The sequence below is a fragment of the Strongylocentrotus purpuratus genome, unplaced genomic scaffold (genome assembly GCF_000002235.5).
Source record: "Strongylocentrotus purpuratus isolate Spur 01 unplaced genomic scaffold, Spur_5.0 spur5_scaffold_3, whole genome shotgun sequence".
Taxonomy (NCBI): Eukaryota; Metazoa; Echinodermata; class Echinoidea; order Camarodonta; family Strongylocentrotidae; genus Strongylocentrotus; species Strongylocentrotus purpuratus.
In genome coordinates, this window is record NW_022145609.1 from 38,829,287 (window position 1) to 38,851,033 (window position 21,747).

The 21,747-nt window shown below is 35.0% G+C and overlaps 2 protein-coding genes across 3 annotated transcripts in view; one reads left to right on the plus strand and one right to left on the minus strand.

Annotated features, from left to right (window-relative positions):
• Positions 1–10,643, plus strand: part of LOC586754 (ankyrin repeat domain-containing protein 13C-B) — a 36,173-nt gene extending 25,530 nt beyond the window's left edge. Inside the window, exons 5-11 of the mRNA XM_030995700.1 lie at positions 3,449–3,660; positions 4,474–4,673; positions 5,643–5,733; positions 6,025–6,104; positions 6,976–7,048; positions 7,600–7,729; positions 9,495–10,643. Coding sequence (XP_030851560.1) covers positions 3,449–3,660; positions 4,474–4,673; positions 5,643–5,733; positions 6,025–6,104; positions 6,976–7,048; positions 7,600–7,729; positions 9,495–9,628 — 920 coding nt within the window. The 3' untranslated portion in view covers positions 9,629–10,643. The remainder of the gene's footprint in view (positions 1–3,448; positions 3,661–4,473; positions 4,674–5,642; positions 5,734–6,024; positions 6,105–6,975; positions 7,049–7,599; positions 7,730–9,494) is intronic.
• Positions 10,644–16,630: 5,987 nt separating this feature from the next.
• Positions 16,631–21,747, minus strand: part of LOC586739 (E3 ubiquitin-protein ligase UHRF1) — a 41,146-nt gene continuing 36,029 nt past the window's right edge. For both annotated transcript variants that reach the window (XM_030996473.1, XM_030996472.1), the window contains exon 16: positions 16,631–20,697. In XM_030996473.1, the coding sequence (XP_030852333.1) occupies positions 20,551–20,697 (147 nt within the window). In that variant the 3' untranslated portion in view covers positions 16,631–20,550. The remainder of the gene's footprint in view (positions 20,698–21,747) is intronic.

Here is a 21,747-nt window from a genome sequence, read left to right on the forward strand (position 1 = left end):
GATTAAATCAGATTTTATACTACCTGTAAAATGATAGGACTATACTCTGTAAGTTAACATAAATTGTATATTTTGAATTATCATATCTCTCGGATAATCATCTATATATAAATATATTTTTAAAGAAATGTTAAGTAGGTTTAAAAAAGACTACTTATTAATTTGAAAGTGTATTACAAAATTGCATATGACATTTAGAAAATGGTAACAACTTATTTTACTATTTAAAAGTTTTAATTGCACAATTAGAACAGGTATTATTTCACGATTGTTTGAAATTAGTTGTTTAGTTCATTAGAATTAGTAAGTAATATTTTTTAAAAGATTGCTAAAAGTATTGATTTCTTTATTCTTGTATGTATTTATAATTTGTAAACTGAATTGTATGAGTCTCCGGACTTTTTATTCAGTATGTTTTTATTTACAATAAAACCAGAATTGAATTGAATTGAATTGAATTAACATTATGTGTATATGATCGGATTTGGGTAATAATACTAGTTATAGAAATATAAAGAATTGCAAAAAGCAGTATACCAACTTAATTGGTGTTCTTGCAGTTATTACAGGCGTACATTATTTAAAAGCATGTAAGAAACAGATTATAGTGCATCTGCCATCTTCATTGTAGATAATGGTAATTATAATAATCATCATATAGTCAGTATTGGATAATATCTACCTGTGAAATTATATTGCCAATTTGTTTACCTTACATAAATACTGTACGTTCATAGCTTTGATCATCAATCTTTTTGTAGATTCTATAGAAATTTAGCATTTTTAATTTGAAAGATCTATATTTCTAATAATATTAGTCACCTTTCATATGATTAAATCTCTAAAATAGGCTTGGCCTTGTTGTGATATCAAATTAAATTTACATTGTCATGTTTGATTATAAGATTAAAGATATTGCCGGTGTGCAAAGATGCTAACTGTATGATAGGCTGTTAACATGTTAATGAGATAAATGGATATAGAGTTTTGAACCATGTTAAAAAGCTATTGTGTGTATAATTTCCCCCCCAAATATCACTAATTACCGTTACTGAGATTCAATCGCAGTTCAAGCAGGGAGATCTAAGTTTAGTTGCAAAAATTATTTGCTTTATTTCATGATTTGATATTATACTTTGCACTTTTGTGTATAATACAAAAAGGCAGTGAGATGCAAAACTTCCTTTCTATTTTTAAATGGGGTCAAAGTGTAAAACATTGAGCTTTATATAGTGGTTCAAATCTCACTTTTCTTCAGTTTGAATGTATGGTAATCAGTGTACCTACTCCATTACGGCATGTTTATAATATCAATTCATGGCCCTATAGTGTCATTACGGTATCCTGATAATTAAGTTTGTCAGTACTGTATTATTATAATTCAGATTATGGACATTGTATGCATAGATTCTAACTAGGCCTACATTTACATTCTATACAGTATTCTCACACCAGTTTGGCAAATTCATGGCCAAATATTACAACAGTACTGTATATTGTGTAATGATAGAAATTTGTTCATTCAGTAGATAAACTTTATTGCATTATAGTCATCGTACTGCACCAGTTTGGCTTGTTTATGATTAACAATTCATGCACGTACAATACATGTATGTCCATACTGTATATTATACAACTGTAGTAATAGCTAGTTGTCAAGGCTGATCGTAAAGGCTGATCGTATTGCATAAATTACTTGTGAAGTTCAGCCACATATCAAGGTCTAATCCCAGGATTAATTTCCTCTCTCCTGATTGGTTTCAGTTTACTAGACTATTTTAGGTTGTACATATACGTACACCGTGTGGGAGAAAGTATCAAACACACCATACAGGAATAACATTTGCTTTAATAAATTAGAACCTTATTGAACTACTGGCAAGGACCCAAAAGTATTGGTCATGCGTATCCTAATATGTTTACAAACAATATTTAAAGTTGAATGATTTTAGAATTGCACTTTACATTGATAAAGGAAGATATTTATGATTCACCAAAAAGCAGTAGAGTGAAAATAGAAGGGGAGCAGTGTTTTAGGAATCATTGAAATGTGTAAACAAAGATTGATATGCTAAAGAGAGGAACCTTGAAAAAATATCTGATTCTCTTTTCATACCCATGTATATGTCAAGCATTTCCCCATTGAGTAATTATCATAAATATTTGAAAATGATAAAGTAGACATAAATGTACATACCTTATACATGTACATCTAAAGTAAATATGCATGCATGTACATGTATGTTTTAGTATGAGTCTTTGTGAACTGTAATTATTTTCTAATTATGTAACAATTCTTTTAGGAATTTGTAAACAAAATTCAACATGCTAAACAATAGTATTGAAAATGTATGCAATTGTCAAGCACTTTCATGTATATACAGTGTGAGTCAAAAAAAAGTTTACACCTAGAAAACTGCTAATTATTTTATAACTCATCTATGAACAGTAAATTATTATGCATCATATGAAAAAGCGTTTTATCCCAAATCATTTGGTATCATTTTTGTGTGGTATGTGTTCATGCTTGGATGAACAGGAGGCATTGTTTGCGAGAGTGCAAAAATCGACTTGCGCCAAAGTTGCTTATGTGATGTTTGAATAAAACAATTGGGATGTGGGTATTAATTTGGTCTTTGCAGATCCAAATAACATCCCTAACAAAATTAATCATGCCTCACATATCGAATATCAAATATCAACGAATATTATTTTGTGCATGTGTATTTGTGTGCGTGACTTTGCTTCTGCATTTCATAATTCATTCTCTCATTCTGCTAATCCCAACATAATACATACTGTAGGCATCACTTTGGCGCAAGTCAATTTTTGCACTCTCGCCAACAATGCCTCCTGTTCATCCAACCGTGAACACATACCACACAAAAATGATACCAAATGATATGGGATAAAACACTCTTTCATAAGATGTATACTAATTTACTGTTTATAGATGATTTTTAAAATAATTAGCAATCTTCTAGGTGTAAACTTTTTTTTTACTCACACGGTATACCTGTAGGTATATCAATGCTTATTTTCACATTCTTTTGGCTTGTAACCTGTTACATGCACGTACATGATTCAACTGTAATTTTTCTTACAATGTTTAACATGATAACTTTCATTAGATTTCACATGTAAGAACAATATTTATTCTGTTGGTTTAATATGTGCAGGTCTGGGACCCGTTTCAAAAAGCCTTATTTCAATGACAAATGACTAAAATCAGTGACAAATCTGCTGATGACCAATCAGAAGCAAGGATTTCAGTAGCTTACAAAAAAAACTGACATTTGTCACTGATGACAAGTTTTGTGAAACGCCCCCCCCCCCCCCCCCTGTTCATTTACTTTGAGAATGACCCAGTGATGTAAATTTAATAAATAAACATGAACTAAACGTCTTCTATCTCCCTCGGTTCCCCGCCCCTCTGTTCCCTCCTCAGTACCTCTAGTATCCCGAATCCTCCCGTCCGACACCTGCCGCATCTACAAGAAGGGCGCCCAGATCCGCGTGGATACCACCCTCGTAGATTTCTCCGAGATGAAATGGCAGAAGGGTGACCTGACGTTCCTCTTTGACGGTACCGTGACCGCGGAGAAGTCGCTGGTGTTTCTCGATAATGAGAGTAAAGTCTACCAAAGATTATCTTATGAGGTAAGCTGTGTTCTTGTGAAAGGTATATTTTATCTTACATTTTTGTTATTAAATCCCCACTGCACTAGTTTGGCTAGGAGGGATTAGACCTCCCTGCATGGTCACCGACAGGTGGTTATCTCATCAAATAAGCTCTCAATTAACATAAGAAAAAGAGGATCATGGGGGATCAATGGTCACCACTTAAGCATTGTTTGCTATATAGAGGGCGCAAGTAGTTATAAGTAGTGCAGTCCTGCTTTAAGACTAAAGCTTGTACTGCCTCCCTCTGACCCAGAAATTAGTTTTTATTTAAAAATTGAATGCCAATCCTTCACGTTCTTCTCTCTCTTGTATGTGTTTTTTGTTAATTACTGTATATATCTTTTTATTTAGTATTAAATCTAGCTCTCACCCTGCCTCTCTGCCAGTTTCTCTCTCTCTCTCTCTCTCTCTCTTTCTTTATCTTTCCTTGTGTTTTTCCTTTTCTGTCCTTTCTTTCATCCTTCTCACTCTCTATCTCTTTCTTTTTGTTCTATCTTTTATTTTTTATTTTTTTTACAAACACATTTATCCATGGATCATACTTACATATACAAGGAAGGTCCTTTTTTCAAAGGGTTTTAAAGGATTTTAAGGCACTCCCACTTTCAAAATGTTCATGTATTATGTACAAATAATGGTGAAACAATTTAGGTATATTATCACACTCATCCCAGAGCAATGTCAAATTTCAATTTTTTTTATGCCCTAGCTTTCTTGATAATGTACTCAATAGAGTTTTTTCCAGAATTTACTCCAAAACTGTTCCATTTTTTCTTCCATTAATTCCAGCAATCAGATGTTGAGCTAGAAGAAGAGGTTGACATCCTGATGAGCAGCGACATCGTCACCGTCAACCTCTCCACCAAACCCATCACCTTCAACCGATCTCAAAGCGGCTGGTTGTTCAGGGGAGATAAACGAGAGCTCGTCGGGAGCTTCTATGCCGACTTCTACGACGTTGGAGGAGTCATTATAGAATCAAGAAAAAGGTAAGAGAGTATAGAGGCAGCGCTTGCTCTCTCCTCCAGATGTGTTGCCATACAAATTGAAATTGAATTTAGGAAAAGGGAAGAAGAGTTGTTCTTTATATGTAAGCCACATGTTTTCATGTCTCCAAAGAATTGAGAATATTCATATTTCAAGAAGAAGAAGAAGAGTTAGAAGGAGGAGGAGCCTGGAGGAGGAGGAAACAAAGAAGAGGACAAAGAAGAAGTGGGAGAAAAAGTGATGATCTGATAACACATATATATATACCGGTATATAAACAGTGCGTCCCCATAAAACAAAACCTTGCATTTCCATAATTTTATTAAACAAATTCGTTTTCACTGGCTGCCTGCCGTAGCAACAAACAGGATCGACAAAAGACTTAAATCCGTTTCGTTGAAAATCAGCCATGCATAAAGTCTTTCTTCTCTGGCTGATTCAGATACCGTTCGCCAAATGACTTTTTGGTGCTCTTCCTTCAAATTGATTTCAATCACTCATGCATGAAATATGCATCATATCAGTTGCATCAAATGAAATAGGAGGATCTAAGCTTTACAAATATGTGTCATTTATTAATTATAATTGTGATTAAGTTATGATAAAACATCAATAATTCTGGGTTTCGTTTTTTCTTGTACGCACTGTATACTGCAAAAAATGAGTGATGTTCTAGAATGAGTCACAATTTTTATAAAAAAATAATTTTACCTTTGTTTAACATATATATATTGTAAGACACATGCTCTAGTGACAATTTTCCACTGTTATTTTTTAGTGCAAACTCCATACTTCAACCCAAATCCAAAACTTAACCTAACTGTAATCTTAACTAATTCTAACCTAAAACTCTGCCACAACCCTGACTGTATCTCTGAAAATTATATCCTAGAGCAAATTTCATGTAATGTTTGTCTGACCACCATGTAACCATAAATTGCTTATCGTTTCATTATTTTGACTGCATGTAGGAGAGAGCATTTATCAGACGAGGATATACAAAGGAATAAATCAGCAGTAGAGAGTATAAGTAAAGGTTCCCCTTCCGTCGATTGCTTCCCGGTAAGTACGAATCTTCAAACTTTATAAGAAGTTATATTTTAGGGAATAAAGTGCTAATAATAAAAATAGTAATAATAAATAAATAAATTAACAAATAGATAACTAGAAATAGAATGATAGCAATAATAATAATATATATTTTTTTTTAAATTGATAATTTAAAGCCCAGGTAAGTATATGTAGACTTCATTATAATTTGTTCAGGAACTATGAATGTTTGTTTACGGTAGATGGTGAGACTTCCTATTTTGTGATTACTTTCATCCAGTATGTGTTTTTCTTTGTTTTCAGACCCAAAGAAGACCTTCATTACCTCGACCTCCTGAGTCAGTGATGACATGGGAGGAGTACAGCGGTGCTGAGAGAGGAAGGTAAGATAGTAGGGGTAAAGATGATGAGGAGGAGGATGATGATGATGATGTTGATGATGATGATGATGATGATGAAAGTGATGGTGATGATGATGATGATGATGACGATGATGATGATGATGGTGATGAAAATGATGGTGATGATAATGATGGTGATGATAATGATGATGATGATGATACGACTTGATGGGAGTACATCATTAAGAGAAGAAAAAAAAAGAGATTCTATAATTAATGATAAGAAGAGCCATGATAGTTATGATAATGAGGATGATGATGATGATGATTGTGTTGATGATGATGATGATGATGATGATGATGATGATGATGATGAGGAGGAGGAGGAGGATGGTGATGATGAGGATGATGATGACATGGGAGGAGTACATCGGTGCTGAGAGAGGAAGGTAAGATTGGAGAAGTAAAGATGATGAGGATGATATGATAAATTGATAATGATGATTGTGTTGATGATGGTGATGATGGTGATGATTTTGATGATTATAATGATAGTGTGATGATGGTGATGATTTTGATGATTGTAATGATAGTGTGGTGGTGGTGATGATGAGGATGATGATGGTGACATGGGAGGAGTACACTGGTGGAGAGAGTGATAGAGGAAGGTGAGATATATTGTATGATTTAAGGGATAATAGTAGTGATAATAACAATAGTTACAATTGTTACATTTGTTTAGGACTTCTCAAATTATTTCATCCTGATCGTTAAATGTAGTTGCTATTCTTAATGTCCTATGCTTGATAGCTGCTCCATTGGAGAGCATTCCAGCCAGTTTTCGTACACATGTACAGGCACGCTTTTCAATCACAAATTGTAACGGTGAACTTTGATTTTCTTCTTATTGTAGAGCCTTAACCCTACTTGGGAGACCTCAGATCAGCAAAGAGATGAGAAAGATGTTCAAAGCAACAGTTGCCATGGTAAGTCAAAATTTAGTCAATGCATGAGTTAGAAAATACATTTTAACTCATGCATTGATTATCATCGTAATACGTGTAATGATGATGAAGTTTAATGTGTAGGTCAAGACACATTCTCCAAACAAGCACTGGTAGACCGAAAGCTATCACTCTGGTTAACAATACAGGGGGGTGTTTCATAAAGCTGTTCGTAAAGTTACGCATGACTTTACGAAAGACTTGTACATGAAAAGCCAAATGGGATGCTCAATCAGTATTAAATGCATCAACTAAAATTGAACTGTGCAGATGTAGATTAAAATTCTTATTAATAACAAACATTTTTAATGCAATGCATATTTTTTGCCATAGTTTAATTTAGGTTATTGGAAATATCAGATAAAAAAATGGGCATCCTATCTTGCACTTCATATTCAAGTCGTTCCTAAAGTCATGCATAACTTTACAAACAGTTTTATGAAACACCCCCCAGGTATTTGGATGTGTCATGGAACTCTTGTGGTATTCATATGTTGATGTTTGATTTGATGGTTTGATCTTTGTTGTGACAGAGCGAAGACTTCCCTATGGAGGTGACAGACTTACTGAACATGCTTGAAGTGCTGACCTCCATGAAGCACTTCAACAAGTTAAGAGACTTCGTCCAGATGAAACTTCCACCAGGTTTTCCAATTAAAATAGGTGAGTAATCTATTGGAATTGTGAGTTGGTCAAGTGGTACGTTCATTTCCATGGTCAGCTCTGTCTACGCCTACAAATTGACCCGGGCTCGAAAATGAATCATGTCTTTCAAATGATGAGGTTAAAGGTCAGTCTCCAGACTTGAATAATCATATCTGATTGATACATGTCTTTAAAGCCCCACTGCACTAATTATAGCTACTTGCGCTCTCTATATAGCAAACAATGCCTAATCGGTGACCGTTGGTCCCTTATGGTCCCCTTTTTCTAATGTTAAATGAGAGCTTGTTTGATGAGATAACCACCTGTCAGTGACCATGCAGGGAGGTCTATCCCTCCTGGCCAAACTAGTGCAGAGGGGCTAACACACATTGGTTTTAAAAAAGGAGGACAAAAAAAATTGAAAGGATTTTCTTTCTACAAGGTACCTATTTATTTCAATTGGAATGTAAAGAAATCGGATTGTGCTCTGGCTAAATCCTAAATGCTATTACAGAAATCAAGCAGTCAAGGATGTTTCCTTCTACGAGGTACCTATTTATTTCATTTGGAATGTACAGAATTGTACATTTGTTCTGTGATCAATTTCCAACACTGATTGATGTTCTAACTTCAACCTTATATCTAACATTAAATGTATAAACCAAACACCCAATCACATATGTTGCCAGAATAAATGTTAGATCACTTTACAGAGAGAAAACCAACAGATAAAATGGCATGCAGTATGTTCCATTTATTTATCTTAATGTCAAAATAAAAACAATATTATATAATCTTCAAAATACAAACATGAATAATAAGATATCTGAAGTGGGAGGATCATGAGAAGCACATGAATGGCTTGTTAAAAATGTTCCTCACAAAATATACAAAATAACAGTGACTTACTTAACAATAATATAATTTCCATAAAATTAAGATTACCAAAAAAAAAGAAAATAGAGAAAAGGAGGAGGAAACATTGCATAAACTTTGACATTATAAGTTATTAGAACTTATCAAAGCAGTAGCTTAAATATTACATTTTGATTGATTGTCTTACTATTCTTAATTGATATAGGAAGGTAATTCCATAAAACTGAGCAGTTATAGAAGATAGAGGATTGAGTTATGGAGATACAATTAAATGGTGGATGATTATTTTGGGCATTCCTAGTATTAAAATGATGGACAAGTAGAGATTAAGATGGCTTTAGAAAGGATGCTTGTTGATGGTAGGAGACAGGCAGATTAAAGTCTGGTCCTGAAATGAGGAAAAGTACTTTAACCTGCCGAAGAAATTAGCTTATTGCTTATGTTTTTTGTTTTTTTAGTTTTATTGGCGTGTATCATTCGTTTATGAATATTTACGCCAAATTCAAATCACATTAAACGTAATTAAATGAAAGCAAAAGAAAGAAGGAAAATAAAACCTATGCTGTTCAATTTTTTGAATTTTGTGGAGATTCCAGACAGGCTGTCAACATAAAATCATTGACCGTTTTGTGTGTATTTTCTGGCCAGCCCGGTTCGGTACATTGAACAGGCTTCTTGGCTTGTACATTTTTTAAATTTATTTTTTTAGTTTAGTGGTAATGATTATTTTACCCGACTGCTAAGAAAGCATGAATGCTTGTTAGTTAGCAACCAGATGGCTAACGGCTTTAGAAATTTCTTCAAGTAGTCTTTCCCAAGTAATTGTCAGTCTAATTGTAGTCTATACAAATATTGTTGATGAAAGTACATTCCTTGAGTATGTTTTCCTGTTCTGGTGTAACCTCAGATGTTCCCGTCCTGCCAACGATCACTGCCCGTGTAACCTTCCAAGCGTTTCAATTCAGGGACAACATCAACCCCGCCCAGTTCACCATTCCATCGGACTACCGCGAGAACTCCAGTAGATTTCGTGACCTTTAGCCTTGCCGTGATCGAGAACGACCTCAAGAGTTACCTGGCGAGCTGACCTCGGTAGGTGTCTGCCTGAGGGTTGGCTGCCGTAGCACCGAGTATTAGTCTTTCCCCTGTGTGTTGCGTGTGATTTAAATCACCTACATGTTTCTGCGCGCCTGTTTTGTCCAGTTTAGCATAGAGTTTGGTGTGGAGATATGCATGTAGAGGAATTGGATGATGCTGCTTCCACAGGGTTTTGAGATTCCTATACTATCTGTGTCTCCTGTGGAAATATTTCTGTGGCATTAATTTTTTACCACTTCTCTCATGATGTTGAGGATGATGCTTTCCAGTGAGACATCGTGAGACATCGCTTTATACTAGCAGTGGCGTAGCTCCAGGGAGGCATAGGGTTGGGGTGAAAGAAAGGAAGAGGGGAAAATTCAATGAGGAAATGGGGATAACACACCCTTCCACACTATGCCCTTGTCTTCTTCCCCCGTCATCCTCTTAATATCCCCCTCCCCCTCCCCTTCCCCCTCCCCTCCCCCTCCCAGCATCCCACCCCCCACCATCTGTCCCCCACCATTATGCCAATGCCTGGACCCATGCTACGCCATTTGCTTATTCAAACATTATTACCTCCATATTGGACTATGAAACAGTGTATGTTACTTGTATAGGAGTATTGGTGTCATTGTAGTTTATATTCTCGTAGTTTCAGGGAATCTGTTTATGTTTGGATCTCAACTGTATTACACTTGTTCATCTGTTTTGTATATGAAGCACCTTTACCCTCAAAATGGTGATCTGATGTTAGATTTCACATGTTGAATTTCTGTAAAAAATTGAATTGAAAAGTCTCTGACAATTTAACCCAGTTCCAATCACCCAATAATAATTTGCTATTTTAAAGGTAATACAACGTTTTGGTAATATTTGAACAGGATTGAATTATGAAATTTAAAATGTGCATTACCATTGTGAAACTTGGTGTTAGAATAAGAAACTTTGAAAAAATTTGGCTCTAAAATGCTTAGGATTTCGAAAAATTAAAATATCAAATTTATTGGTGCTCCCGATAAATTTCAAATAGCGCCTACGGCCATACAATGGTAGCTGCGACCATGAAACTCTCGGAATATGCAGTTGTGATATATAATTTCCAAACGGGATTAGAAATTTGGTGCCATATGAACTAATCAGCACGATGATGTACCTACATGATGAATTCTTTTTTCTCTCCGAGGAATTCTTTTTTCTCTCCAGAAATAGGTATTCAAATAATATGTAAGCTGCACATATCAACAGGACTCTTCTTTTTTGTAAAGGATTGCTGCAAATGAGAGAGTACTTGCATTATTTGTAGCGAAATCATGTGAAAGATGTGGAACGGGTACAGAAATGTGTCAGAATGGATCTAGTCTTCTTCAAGCAGAATTATTGAATCATATTCTAAATTTGAAGTGATCATATTCTAAATTTGAAGTGATCATATTTTGTTATTTAAAAACATCATGTAGTACTGGCAATGACATTGCATTTCTGAAGAAATTGTCGTGGCTGCTGTTTGTAGGAAAAAGGTGATTATATAGGATGTGAGGACTTTTTAATGGTCATGCAATTATTAAATCATGATGAAATTACAAAATCTGACATGAATTAAAAAAAACCAAATATGCATTTAATATAGGAAATATCGATATTTATCATCCAATTAACTGTTAACGATTTCCTGTTTTTTATACTGAGATCTTTAATATTTTTTAAATGTGTATTATTTTACATTTGTATATTAGTTCATTTCTTTTCTCCCTGTTCATAAGTCCAATGCTCAAAGACGTTTTGTTTTTTCTTCTTCTTTAAAAAAAAAAGGTAAATTTAACTTTCTTGGTATTAAGCATAAAATGAACTATTAAAAAAAATCATAAGGCACTGGTTTTAAACATGTAGACACTAATACAAAGGTAATTAAAGTATGCATTATGGGCATTAAGGCTTTCATTTAATTGCATTCAAGTTAATATTGTTGCACCTTTGCTTCGTGCAATTATAATGTAAAAGTGTCATTATTTAAGAAAACAGACATTTTTGTAAACACACACAATTATTGTGTAAGAATGTCATTATTTATAAAGAAAACACATGTTTTTGTAGCATTGTGCATGTACCTTTCGGTTGTAGGTTTCCTTGTAGGTCCTTTTCAATTGACTTTCATGTTTTTCCTTTCTTATTTGTGTTATTTTACATCTCCTCTTTAAGCATTGAGATGCTTTTGCAAATTAGAATTACTATCTCTATGTGATACCATATCCTGTCGCTTGGTTGATTTTGGTGGGTAACAAAAATTATTACTGGAATATTTAATGTGCAGCTCATTTTAACTCCTTATACCATCTGATCTCATGTAAGCTAAAAAAATAGTTAGAAAATGTATTGTTAAAGCTGGCCACTTGAGCTGGTTCATCATGTCTTCTACACTGCTTGTCCTGCGGTGGTCATTGCATATAAAGCTGAAGTCCGTTATACTGTTCAACCACTTGAAGCTTTTTAATTTAGGCTTGTTTGTGAGGGTCTCACATTCCCATCACTGACTGTATGAGAGCGTTGGAGCCAATTTCTTTCAGGGTTATTCTCTGATGTTCCTCTGTAGGAGGCAGAAGTGGAATTTGCCTTTTTACGACTGTGTTTGATGTGATGGTTCCAGCTGAGGTCCTTGTACAACTCAACACATATGTATTTTGCTATATTTTGTTTTCCGTCTCTTGATGATGGGTTTGCATTCGATGGTGACATGGAGAACCTGACATTTCTGTTAGTTGAACTAAATCAGCCAATTGTGTTCACAGCATCACATTCAAAATACAGGCTTAATGCTTGTCTGTCTCCAAACATAGCAGTTGTTCAAGTGTTTAATTATTCTTATGTTTCATCTTTAATAAGATCATTGCCTAGAACAAGTGGTGTGTGACTTTGCAAGCAAATAAAACACGGCCTAACTTCAGAATACCCCACCAATAGGGTTTATGTACATGAACGTCCGACACGTAGGGTTAGTATTACCTAAGAAACTTGAGTCTTTAGATTTAGCTTCATTGGTGGAGCGTTGGCTAACCTACGAACATCTGGGGGGCATTTCACAAAACTTGTCATCAGTGACAAATGACAGTTTCTGTTATAAGCTACTGCAATCCTTGCTTCTGATTGGCTATCAGCAGATTTGTCACTGATTTTTGTCATTTGTCATTGAAAAAAGGCTTTGTGAAACGGTTCCCTGGTCAATTGTTGTGGTTGGGGATTCTAGAGTTGCTCCCAAACTACGAATAGATTCCATTTTTGCTAGATATAGCAAACACCTCATATAATACTTCATGTACATTTTGCTACCCTATATTAAGATGAAAATATTGTGGTACCAATAGAGAGACATTTGAACCTGGGAAACGTTTCACAAAACTTGTCATCAGTGACAAATGACAGTTTTTGTTATAAGCTACTGAAATCCTTGCTTCTGATTGGTTATCGTCAGATTTGTCACTGATTTTTGTCATTTGTCATTGAAAAAAGGCTTTGTGAAATCGGTCCCTGGTCAATTGTTGTGGTTGGGTATTCTAAAGTTGCTCCCAAACTATGAATAGATTCCATTTTTACTAGATATAGCAAACACCTCATATAATACCTCATGTATATTGTGCTACTCTTCAGAAGATTAATACATTTTCATCAGTGACAAATGACAGTTTTTGTTTATTATAAGCTAGTGAAATCCTTGCTTCTGATTGGTTATCAGCAGATTTGTTACTGATTTTTATCATTTGTCATTGAAAAAAAGGGTTTGTTAAACGGGTACCAGGTTTAACTCAAGAGTAGTCCATCTCTATGAATATGAGCCATTCTTTTAGTTGGTTTAGTTCAGAAATATAGTCTTCTATTTTACTTTCGATTCTAGGATATACATGTGAAGTAAAATCAGATAGATACATATACCTCTTTATATAATTGGTGCATTTTATTGCGTCTTTATCTTTAATCCTACCAGCCATGCTCCCTTATGCATAGCATTTCTTTTGTGAATTGACAAAATTATATAGTGCCTTGTTTCTTAGCCGAAGAAGTTGTGTTTGATATAATACTTTTTTTAGGTTATAGTTCTATATAATTATGCATTATGTATCACTATTATGACAGTTGCTCGAGGAGCAATATAGGAATTAAATTGTTTAGAATAGATACATGTACCTTACCTGTAGGAATGTGACCAATTTCTAGCCATGAAAGGGAAGTTAGAGATACATTATGAAGTGGACATATATTTTTTGTAATAGATTTTTTTTTAGGGGCTTGTATGCAAAAAAGAATTTTTTAATTTTTTTTTAATACAACTATTATAGTTAGTACATTTATTGTGATTTCGATGGATTATTTATGTTTTTTAAGCTGTGATTGTGCGACTGGGATAGAATTCTGAGGGTTTACTAATATACTGCCGATATACTGACAATGTAGATAGCACTATAGCCATGGTGATTATTTGTGTACATACAATTGAGAAATATATATGCATACATGTATATGATGGTATGTTTTTTATTGTAAGTTTGTAAACTAAAGTAAATAGATGACTTTTGTATCAATTTATCTCAACTTGCTTGTACAGAAAATCCCAAACTTTTTTTTCCAGAAAGGAATAAATGCAAACATTAAGAAAAAAAATGGAGGTTAATTTGTCTGTGTGCGATTTGTTTAATGATGAGTCCCTTTTAATAATGTTAATAATAATGGGATTTATAGAGGATACAAGGCCCGGAAGGACCCTTAGTCTAAGGACAAATTAAGAATTGTAGAGGTTTGTTTTTGAATGATTTTTTAACACTTCTTTTGCTCAGAAATGCAGGGATTTGTTCCATAGGCGTGGGATAACGGATTGAAAGGAATTGAAACTGGTCTGTTTAGTGGATTTGAGAACAAGAACGAGAAGGAGCTGATGTAGATCGATGAGAATGTGATGTTCTCTCAGTTGCTGAGTGAAAGAGTGAGGAGATGTTAAGAGGAAGTGTATGGTTGACAAAGATTGGAAAGTTTGGATGAGTATGGGGTTATTCTCTCAGTAACTGGAAGTGAGTGTAGTTTGTTTAACAATGGGGCATCATAGGACCACTTCGGTTTTGACACTTTGTCGGCCGGGTGGCAGAAGGGCGTTAGCGCGCGAGCGACTCGAAAACTACTTTTCTAATTATTCGCATTTAAATATTTGTTTTATATTTATACTGCTTTCTGTCCCGGATAATTGGTTTAAAACACAAAAGACTAATAGAAATGTTGTAGTAGAACACGACCACAATTAAAAGACCACCTGTCTACAAAGACCACAATTTTTGTTTCCCTTGAAAATGGTTTATCATTGAAACATGTACTAAAAGAACCTGTCTTCAAAGACCACATTTTTTGTTTCCCTTGAAAATGGTTTCTCGTCGAAACATGTACTAAAGGAACCTGTCTTCAAAGACCACCTGCCTACAAAGACCACTTTTTGTGTTTCCCTTGAAAATGGTTTCTCATTGAATCATGAACTAAATGAACCTGTCTACAAAGACCACCTGTCTACAAAGACCACTTTTTGTGTTTCCCTTGGGCGGTCGCTACAGACAGGTTTGACTGTATCTTGATTCAAGTACCCTCTGGTGTGATTTAGATTGGAAATTTGCCAGTTGAGGGAACAACACAAGGAGGGGACATGGTCAGACATTCTCACTTCCCTATTGAGCACTACACCGAAAGATGTATATGGGACTACACCCAGGTTCCTGACTGTAGGAAATGGTGATGTTTTCAGTGATCATCAATAGAAAATCAGAGGTCATTGAGCCGATTCGAATGATTAGGTGATGCAGCACTGAAAAACACTGTTTTGTCAGAATTCAACTTTAATTGATTACTAACAAGCCATGACAAGTAAAAAAGGTTAGTCATTTTAGAGAGATATTTTACAAATATCATTGTTCAAGGACTATTCACAAGCAGAATTCCAGATGACGTGATATTAACTCTGGTGACAGTTTATCTCAACTTCATTTTGTTAAAGAGGAATCCAACCCTAATAGCGAACTACTCTAAAAGAAAGCAGACAGGATAAAGTTTGAATCAAATCGGTCAAAAAATACAGTTATGAGTCTTTGAAAGTTGTTTGGCCCAATTGGTACTGTCACTGTGATAAAGTACTGGACAACTTTTCCATTTGTGTTTACACGCAAAATTACTAAAAAGAAGCTTTGAAAATATGCTATGTCAAGTAGTACCCCCAAGGGAGAAGGCGAAAACAAAAATTATGGTATTTTTGTACATGACAAACTGAAGAGTTATCCGCGACTACTTCACAATCCAGTAACCAAATTGCTGATTTGAGGTTTGTATAGCTTTAGTGATCTCACATTTCAAAAACTCATAACTTTATTATTCTGTTCTCTTATTTTTCTGCTTTTATTCAAACTAAATCATTTAGATGGATTGCTTTATTCATACTGGATTAGTGTTCAGGTTTTATTGTTAGCAGTCCAATTTGTAGCATGTTGACTTATGAGCAATCGTCACCACAGCATTTGTTGTAGAGCCTCCACAACTTAACTGATTTCTTTAGTTAATAATAATGAATGGCAAGAATCTACCGCTGATTTAGTTTTCTTTCTTAAATTTCAAGTAAAAAATATCAATATACCGGTGTGTTGGCTCAGTCAGTAGAGCGTCCGCCTCACAACCGGGAGATCGTGGGTTCGAACCCCGCCGCGTCATACCAAAAGACATTAAAAGACAGGATTTGCTGCTACCTTGTTTGGTGTTCAACAATAAGGGGTAGAGCAATGTCGATCTGGCGCTGCTCAGTGGCTGCCGGGCCCACGATAAATTGGGCAAAAAGAATTTCCATTTTCGGTTTAACTTAGTAAAATTTGGAGTGGACTTAAGAGATTATTTTTATTATACAATAATTGTATTGAATACAGGACAGGAAGAATTAAACAAGAAAGAGATCATAAATGTGACTTTAATGAAATTTATTGTTGGGTTTCAAACACTGAATCAATCATCATTACTATACTACATGGATTTAAAATTATTTAAAAAAAAACAATTGAAGAATTTGACCATTTTACGTGAACTACATTCATCCTCTTTTTTAAAAAACATCAAATTTGAAACTTTAAATACATTCAATGAATTTTCATTTTTCAAACTTTTTTTGCACATGAAGTAATCAATTAAACAATGTTTTTTGTGCTCTAACAGGTAAAAAGGCATAAATATTACATTAGGATGGGCGAGATGACTTCACAAGGCGGATGTAAATTGACGTACATCAACTTCATTTCACAGCGTTAACATCCTTCTAGGGTTCAAAGGTTGATTTTAATACCTCGTGTTTGGAGCCAGAAGGGCATTAACGTACAAAAATCTGTCTGTCAGCATAAGGAAATTCAAATCTTACAATTTTTTTAAAAGCCAATCAGAAAAAAATCACTGCGGATGAAAGTCGATTTTCGTCTACACTAACACTTATAGTACTATTCCATCGTTAAAAATCACAAAGCATAGCACATCTATTTACAACTTCTACTTTAGTACCGTACATGAATATAGAACAATTACGAATTGCATATCAATCGTAACATACATTACATTGAGGTGAGGAATAAGAAAAACATGAAATGGAACACAATAAAATTGGAATAATTCTTCTGTCATATACTTCAACTCTCCGTACCTCTATCGTATACAAAATATTTCTTTTATCTCCAAAATTCATTCACATCTAAAAATCAACTGCAACTTTAAAGCGGGAAACTTGATAAGACTCTTCCCAAGGCACTTTCCTGTGTCAAACACATTTCAACACCAAACACTTATTGTACACCCTCCCTCCACATATCTACACTGTGCAGTAACACCAAATTAGCACCTTCTTGTATAAAACACCTTCAACCTGTACACCCGACCACAATGTTACCCTTTCTAATGACAGAAACATTCTCCTTGCCAATTTTCTTTCGGCCTCCCTCCCGCAGTTTCCTTAAATTTGAAAAGAGAATGTTGTCTTGTGCGTTTAAGACCGTGTTAAAATAGAGGTGAACAGAAAAGAATTAGAATAAGTGCTGCACAATTGCACCTTGGTTGTAGAAATTTCTTTTTTTTTAAATGCTACACACATGCCAAGAACCCCAAAGCTATAGGGCCTCTTCCATAAAAGTTTGGTTAAGTGCAATGCAAAAATATCCAGACAGGTTAAAGTTGCGTTAAATTTCTGCCTTGCATTTAGACGTAATTCTTTTAAAACAGAAGCCCACGATGATAAAAAAGCATCTCATATACCGTAGATCTCATCTGTCCTTTTCATATTGAGAATTTTTACATAATTTGAGGTAGAAAGCAAAGGTTGAAAATGCACGGTTGCAGATACAAGTACATAAACTATGGTGTAAAATGAAATTTTGGATACATTCATTTCAGTTTAACCTTTTGATTCTCAATATAGTAATTACACATAGATTAATGGTTATACAAGCAAGGTATGGCCCAAATGAACAGATACAGCAGAAGTTCTTGACGCCTTTGTATACAACTGCATGATACTATAGATATTAATGTACAAGTTTAACCTAGCTATCGATCTAGGCAGTTTCAGTGTATGCATGTAGCAGCAGCACTCGATCACTGTCTGTGATTTTAACCTCAATTCTAGCTATTTTATCTAAAGGAGGTAAAATGTTTTTAATGATGTACAAATGATTTGTATTCACACTGCGCACAGGTTTTATATGATACATGACAATTTTTAAATCTTTTTCCAATAGCGTCTTTGTTTAGCTGCTTGCAAAAAATGAAGTACTACCGGTATCTAACCGAGAGGGAAAATTTATATTGTCCAATTTCGTACTTGATGTCGATTCATGGAGGATAATAGCACTTCAGCAGGCTCAAAACTGCACACTGTTCATCTGAGGGAATATTCATTGCTTGTTTGCCTACAAATGTCCATTCAAAGAGGATAAAAGCAAAGACATTCCTTTCTCATATGTGCTACATGTACATTCAGAGTCACATTGTGATTGTATTTGATTCAAAGTTTAATTATATTTTTTAGAAGCATGAAGCATCAAGCTACCAATTAGATCAATTACCTTTCAAATTTTGAACAAGAACCATATCAGCTTCCCCAGTACGTGGTACTTTGCACTACTATTTACAGATAAAAACACTAACATTTCAAAAAAGGTACATAATATATTTAAACATTAATGTAAGTACATTTGATTCAATGCACCCGTTTTGGCAAAATTGAGGAGAAATATTCAAGAAATAAATAAAGTGCATGACCCCACTTAAGAAAAAGGGACCTTCCCTCTAAATATTGGGGTGGACAAATTGAGATCTTGTATTGTTAAGATCTAACGCATGTTTGTATCACTTGCAAGTTGTCTGAAATTATCTTCAAAATACACTTATACGTGAAAATATTGTTGTACATTTCAATATTTCTTTGCCCAAACCCAGCCAAAGTATGTCTCAGAATGTTAAGGTACAAACAATGATGGGAATGTGAAAACCAAATCAATCTCAGATCAAAGTACTCTGAAATGGTTAAAATGTGGTATTCGGTGAAGTGAATACATTATAAAACCACCAAATTTGTGGATGAAATTATTCCTTCTCCAATCACACCCTACACTTAACACAAACGCGGCAGTTGGAAATTTGAGCTACGCGACAGGGAGGTACTGATGCAGCAATGTTATTTACAAGAACAAAGTTTGACATTTACAGAGGTGAATGAACAGAAAATAAAGTTATAAAACGAACACAGATATTCAAAGGGAAGACGAGACAAATGAAAAAAAATGGCTCCTTTCCTGACAAGAGCCACAAACTCCTATCACCTATCCCAGAGTTAACACACCTCTAAATCTTAATAGGCGAGTGAACATCCAATACAACACTGAGCCAAACAAGTGTGACCGATGGTAAATTAAATGTTTATCGCAAGCTAGACATGGAAGACGAGGCATAAGTGGAAGAAAATATGACGCGACAGAGACGCCCGGAGCACGACTGCTTTCGGGAGGTGACGAGGACGAGCGTCACAAATTCTATGAATGGTTTTCTGAGCAGAAATGATGAAAACGGTGAGTTTCATATACAACGGTTGATGCTAAGGCAGCTGCGATACTTTTATAAAGTTACGATCATGCCATGAAATGAAGGACGAGCACATTCCTTCTACAAATGCTTTCAAGCCAATTAGCATTTTTTCCACACTGACTATGAAGTCAACATTGAGCCATTATGAGTTAAGACTGAATAAAATCTCCATGAGGGAATCCAAATCACATAAATATATATATATATATATTCTTTTTATGCAGGCAAAACTTTTTAGCATGTAAATGCCATTTTGTTCGAATACTAAGTATAACGATGATAACTCTGATGAAGATATGATTCACAAATGTTTACAAACTCTTGATGAAGCATTTGTATTAGTTCCGCTGTGCAGAGCGCCTCTCTAAAAAAGCTTTGTCCATTTTGACTGACGATTTTTTTTATGCAACGAGGTAAATAGAATTCAAGATAAACAGCACCATCACAATCTAAAACTCTTCCCTTGATTAATTTGAAAGCGGTTATCTTTAACTATACCTGCAGATTTCATGTATGTATATTGACATCATGGCTATCACAATTATAACATTTTATGTTGTTGAAAGCATTGTTTACAAGCAAACATCACATTCCTAGCCAAACTTTTTTGAAACTTTACCACTGTGAAACATGGATGAAAACACGGAAATTCTCAAAAGTCAAGTTTGTTGCGCTGTCACATTTCAGTTTATTGAATGTGTCATTGTCTGATTATTTTGATCAAGGAAAGAGTATGAGATGTATTAGATGGAAGAGACGGTTGCCTAGCGACCAGCATCATAACCAGGGAACACATCAAGGAGGATGGCCTGCAGGTTCTTGTTGTAGCTCAAGCTGTATCCTTTCCCCAGGTCGTAGCGGCAATGCGGGCAGGAAAAGATCTCTGCCTTGAAGGAACGCTGGATGCAACTCTGATGAAGAGAGGATTAAAGACAACAGAAATATACATATTTTGAATTAACGTTACTTGATTGCAAGATGCCTGCCTTATCTCTTCCAGATATTTGTGATTAAGGTTATTCATGTACTTATATCTCTCTTGATTTTAATGTGTTGGTACCTATGTTACCACTCGGCTTTCTCAGCCAAACGAGCAGATCTAAATAGTTTACTTAACATTCAATGGAGGATTAAGGTTTCAGTGGATAAACCAGACCCCCCCCCCAAAAAAAAAAAGGGACACGAGTCTCTCCTTGGTGTTATATAAACAAGAAACAGAGCTTACATTAGTCCAACTCGAAGATCTTTACCATTTTGAAGTGGGATCTCCTTCTATTTCATGTGATGATAACTTTACATCATACCGTATTTGCCGGCGTAAAGGTCGCAGTATTTTTGGAAGAGACTAGATGGAACTTCAACTGCGCGCAGTCGAAATGATGCCTCCGTCATAGAGCAATTTTACAAACAAAAACAGAAGAAATTTTTCAAATTCAAGTTCAATTGTAATCCATTAACAGTTTCTCAGAATATCGTGATTACAAGCAATTTCTCATATACATATATGACCCTTTGATCTTTGACCTCATGACCCTAACATCTACTCAGTTCATTGGCTCTACAAGATGTCCCGAGTTAAATAGTAATCCATTTGTCAGTTCTAATGAGAATGCGTTCACGAGCTATTTTTGCATACATAATGAGCCGCATGACCTTTGACCTTGACCTTATGACCCCAAAATCTAATCAGTTCATCGGCTCTGCAAGTAACATACATGACCTAATTTTGGCAGGAATCCATCAATCGGTTCTTCAGATAACGCGATCACGAGCTGTTTTTGCATACATAATGAGCCCTGTGACCTTTGACCTTTAAACTCGTGACCCCAAAATCTAATCAGTTCATCAGCTCTGCAAGATACATACATGACCAAAGTTTGGCAGGAATCCATCAATCGGTTCTTCAGATAACGCGATCACGAGCTGTTTTTGCATACATAATGAGCCCTGTGACCTTTGAC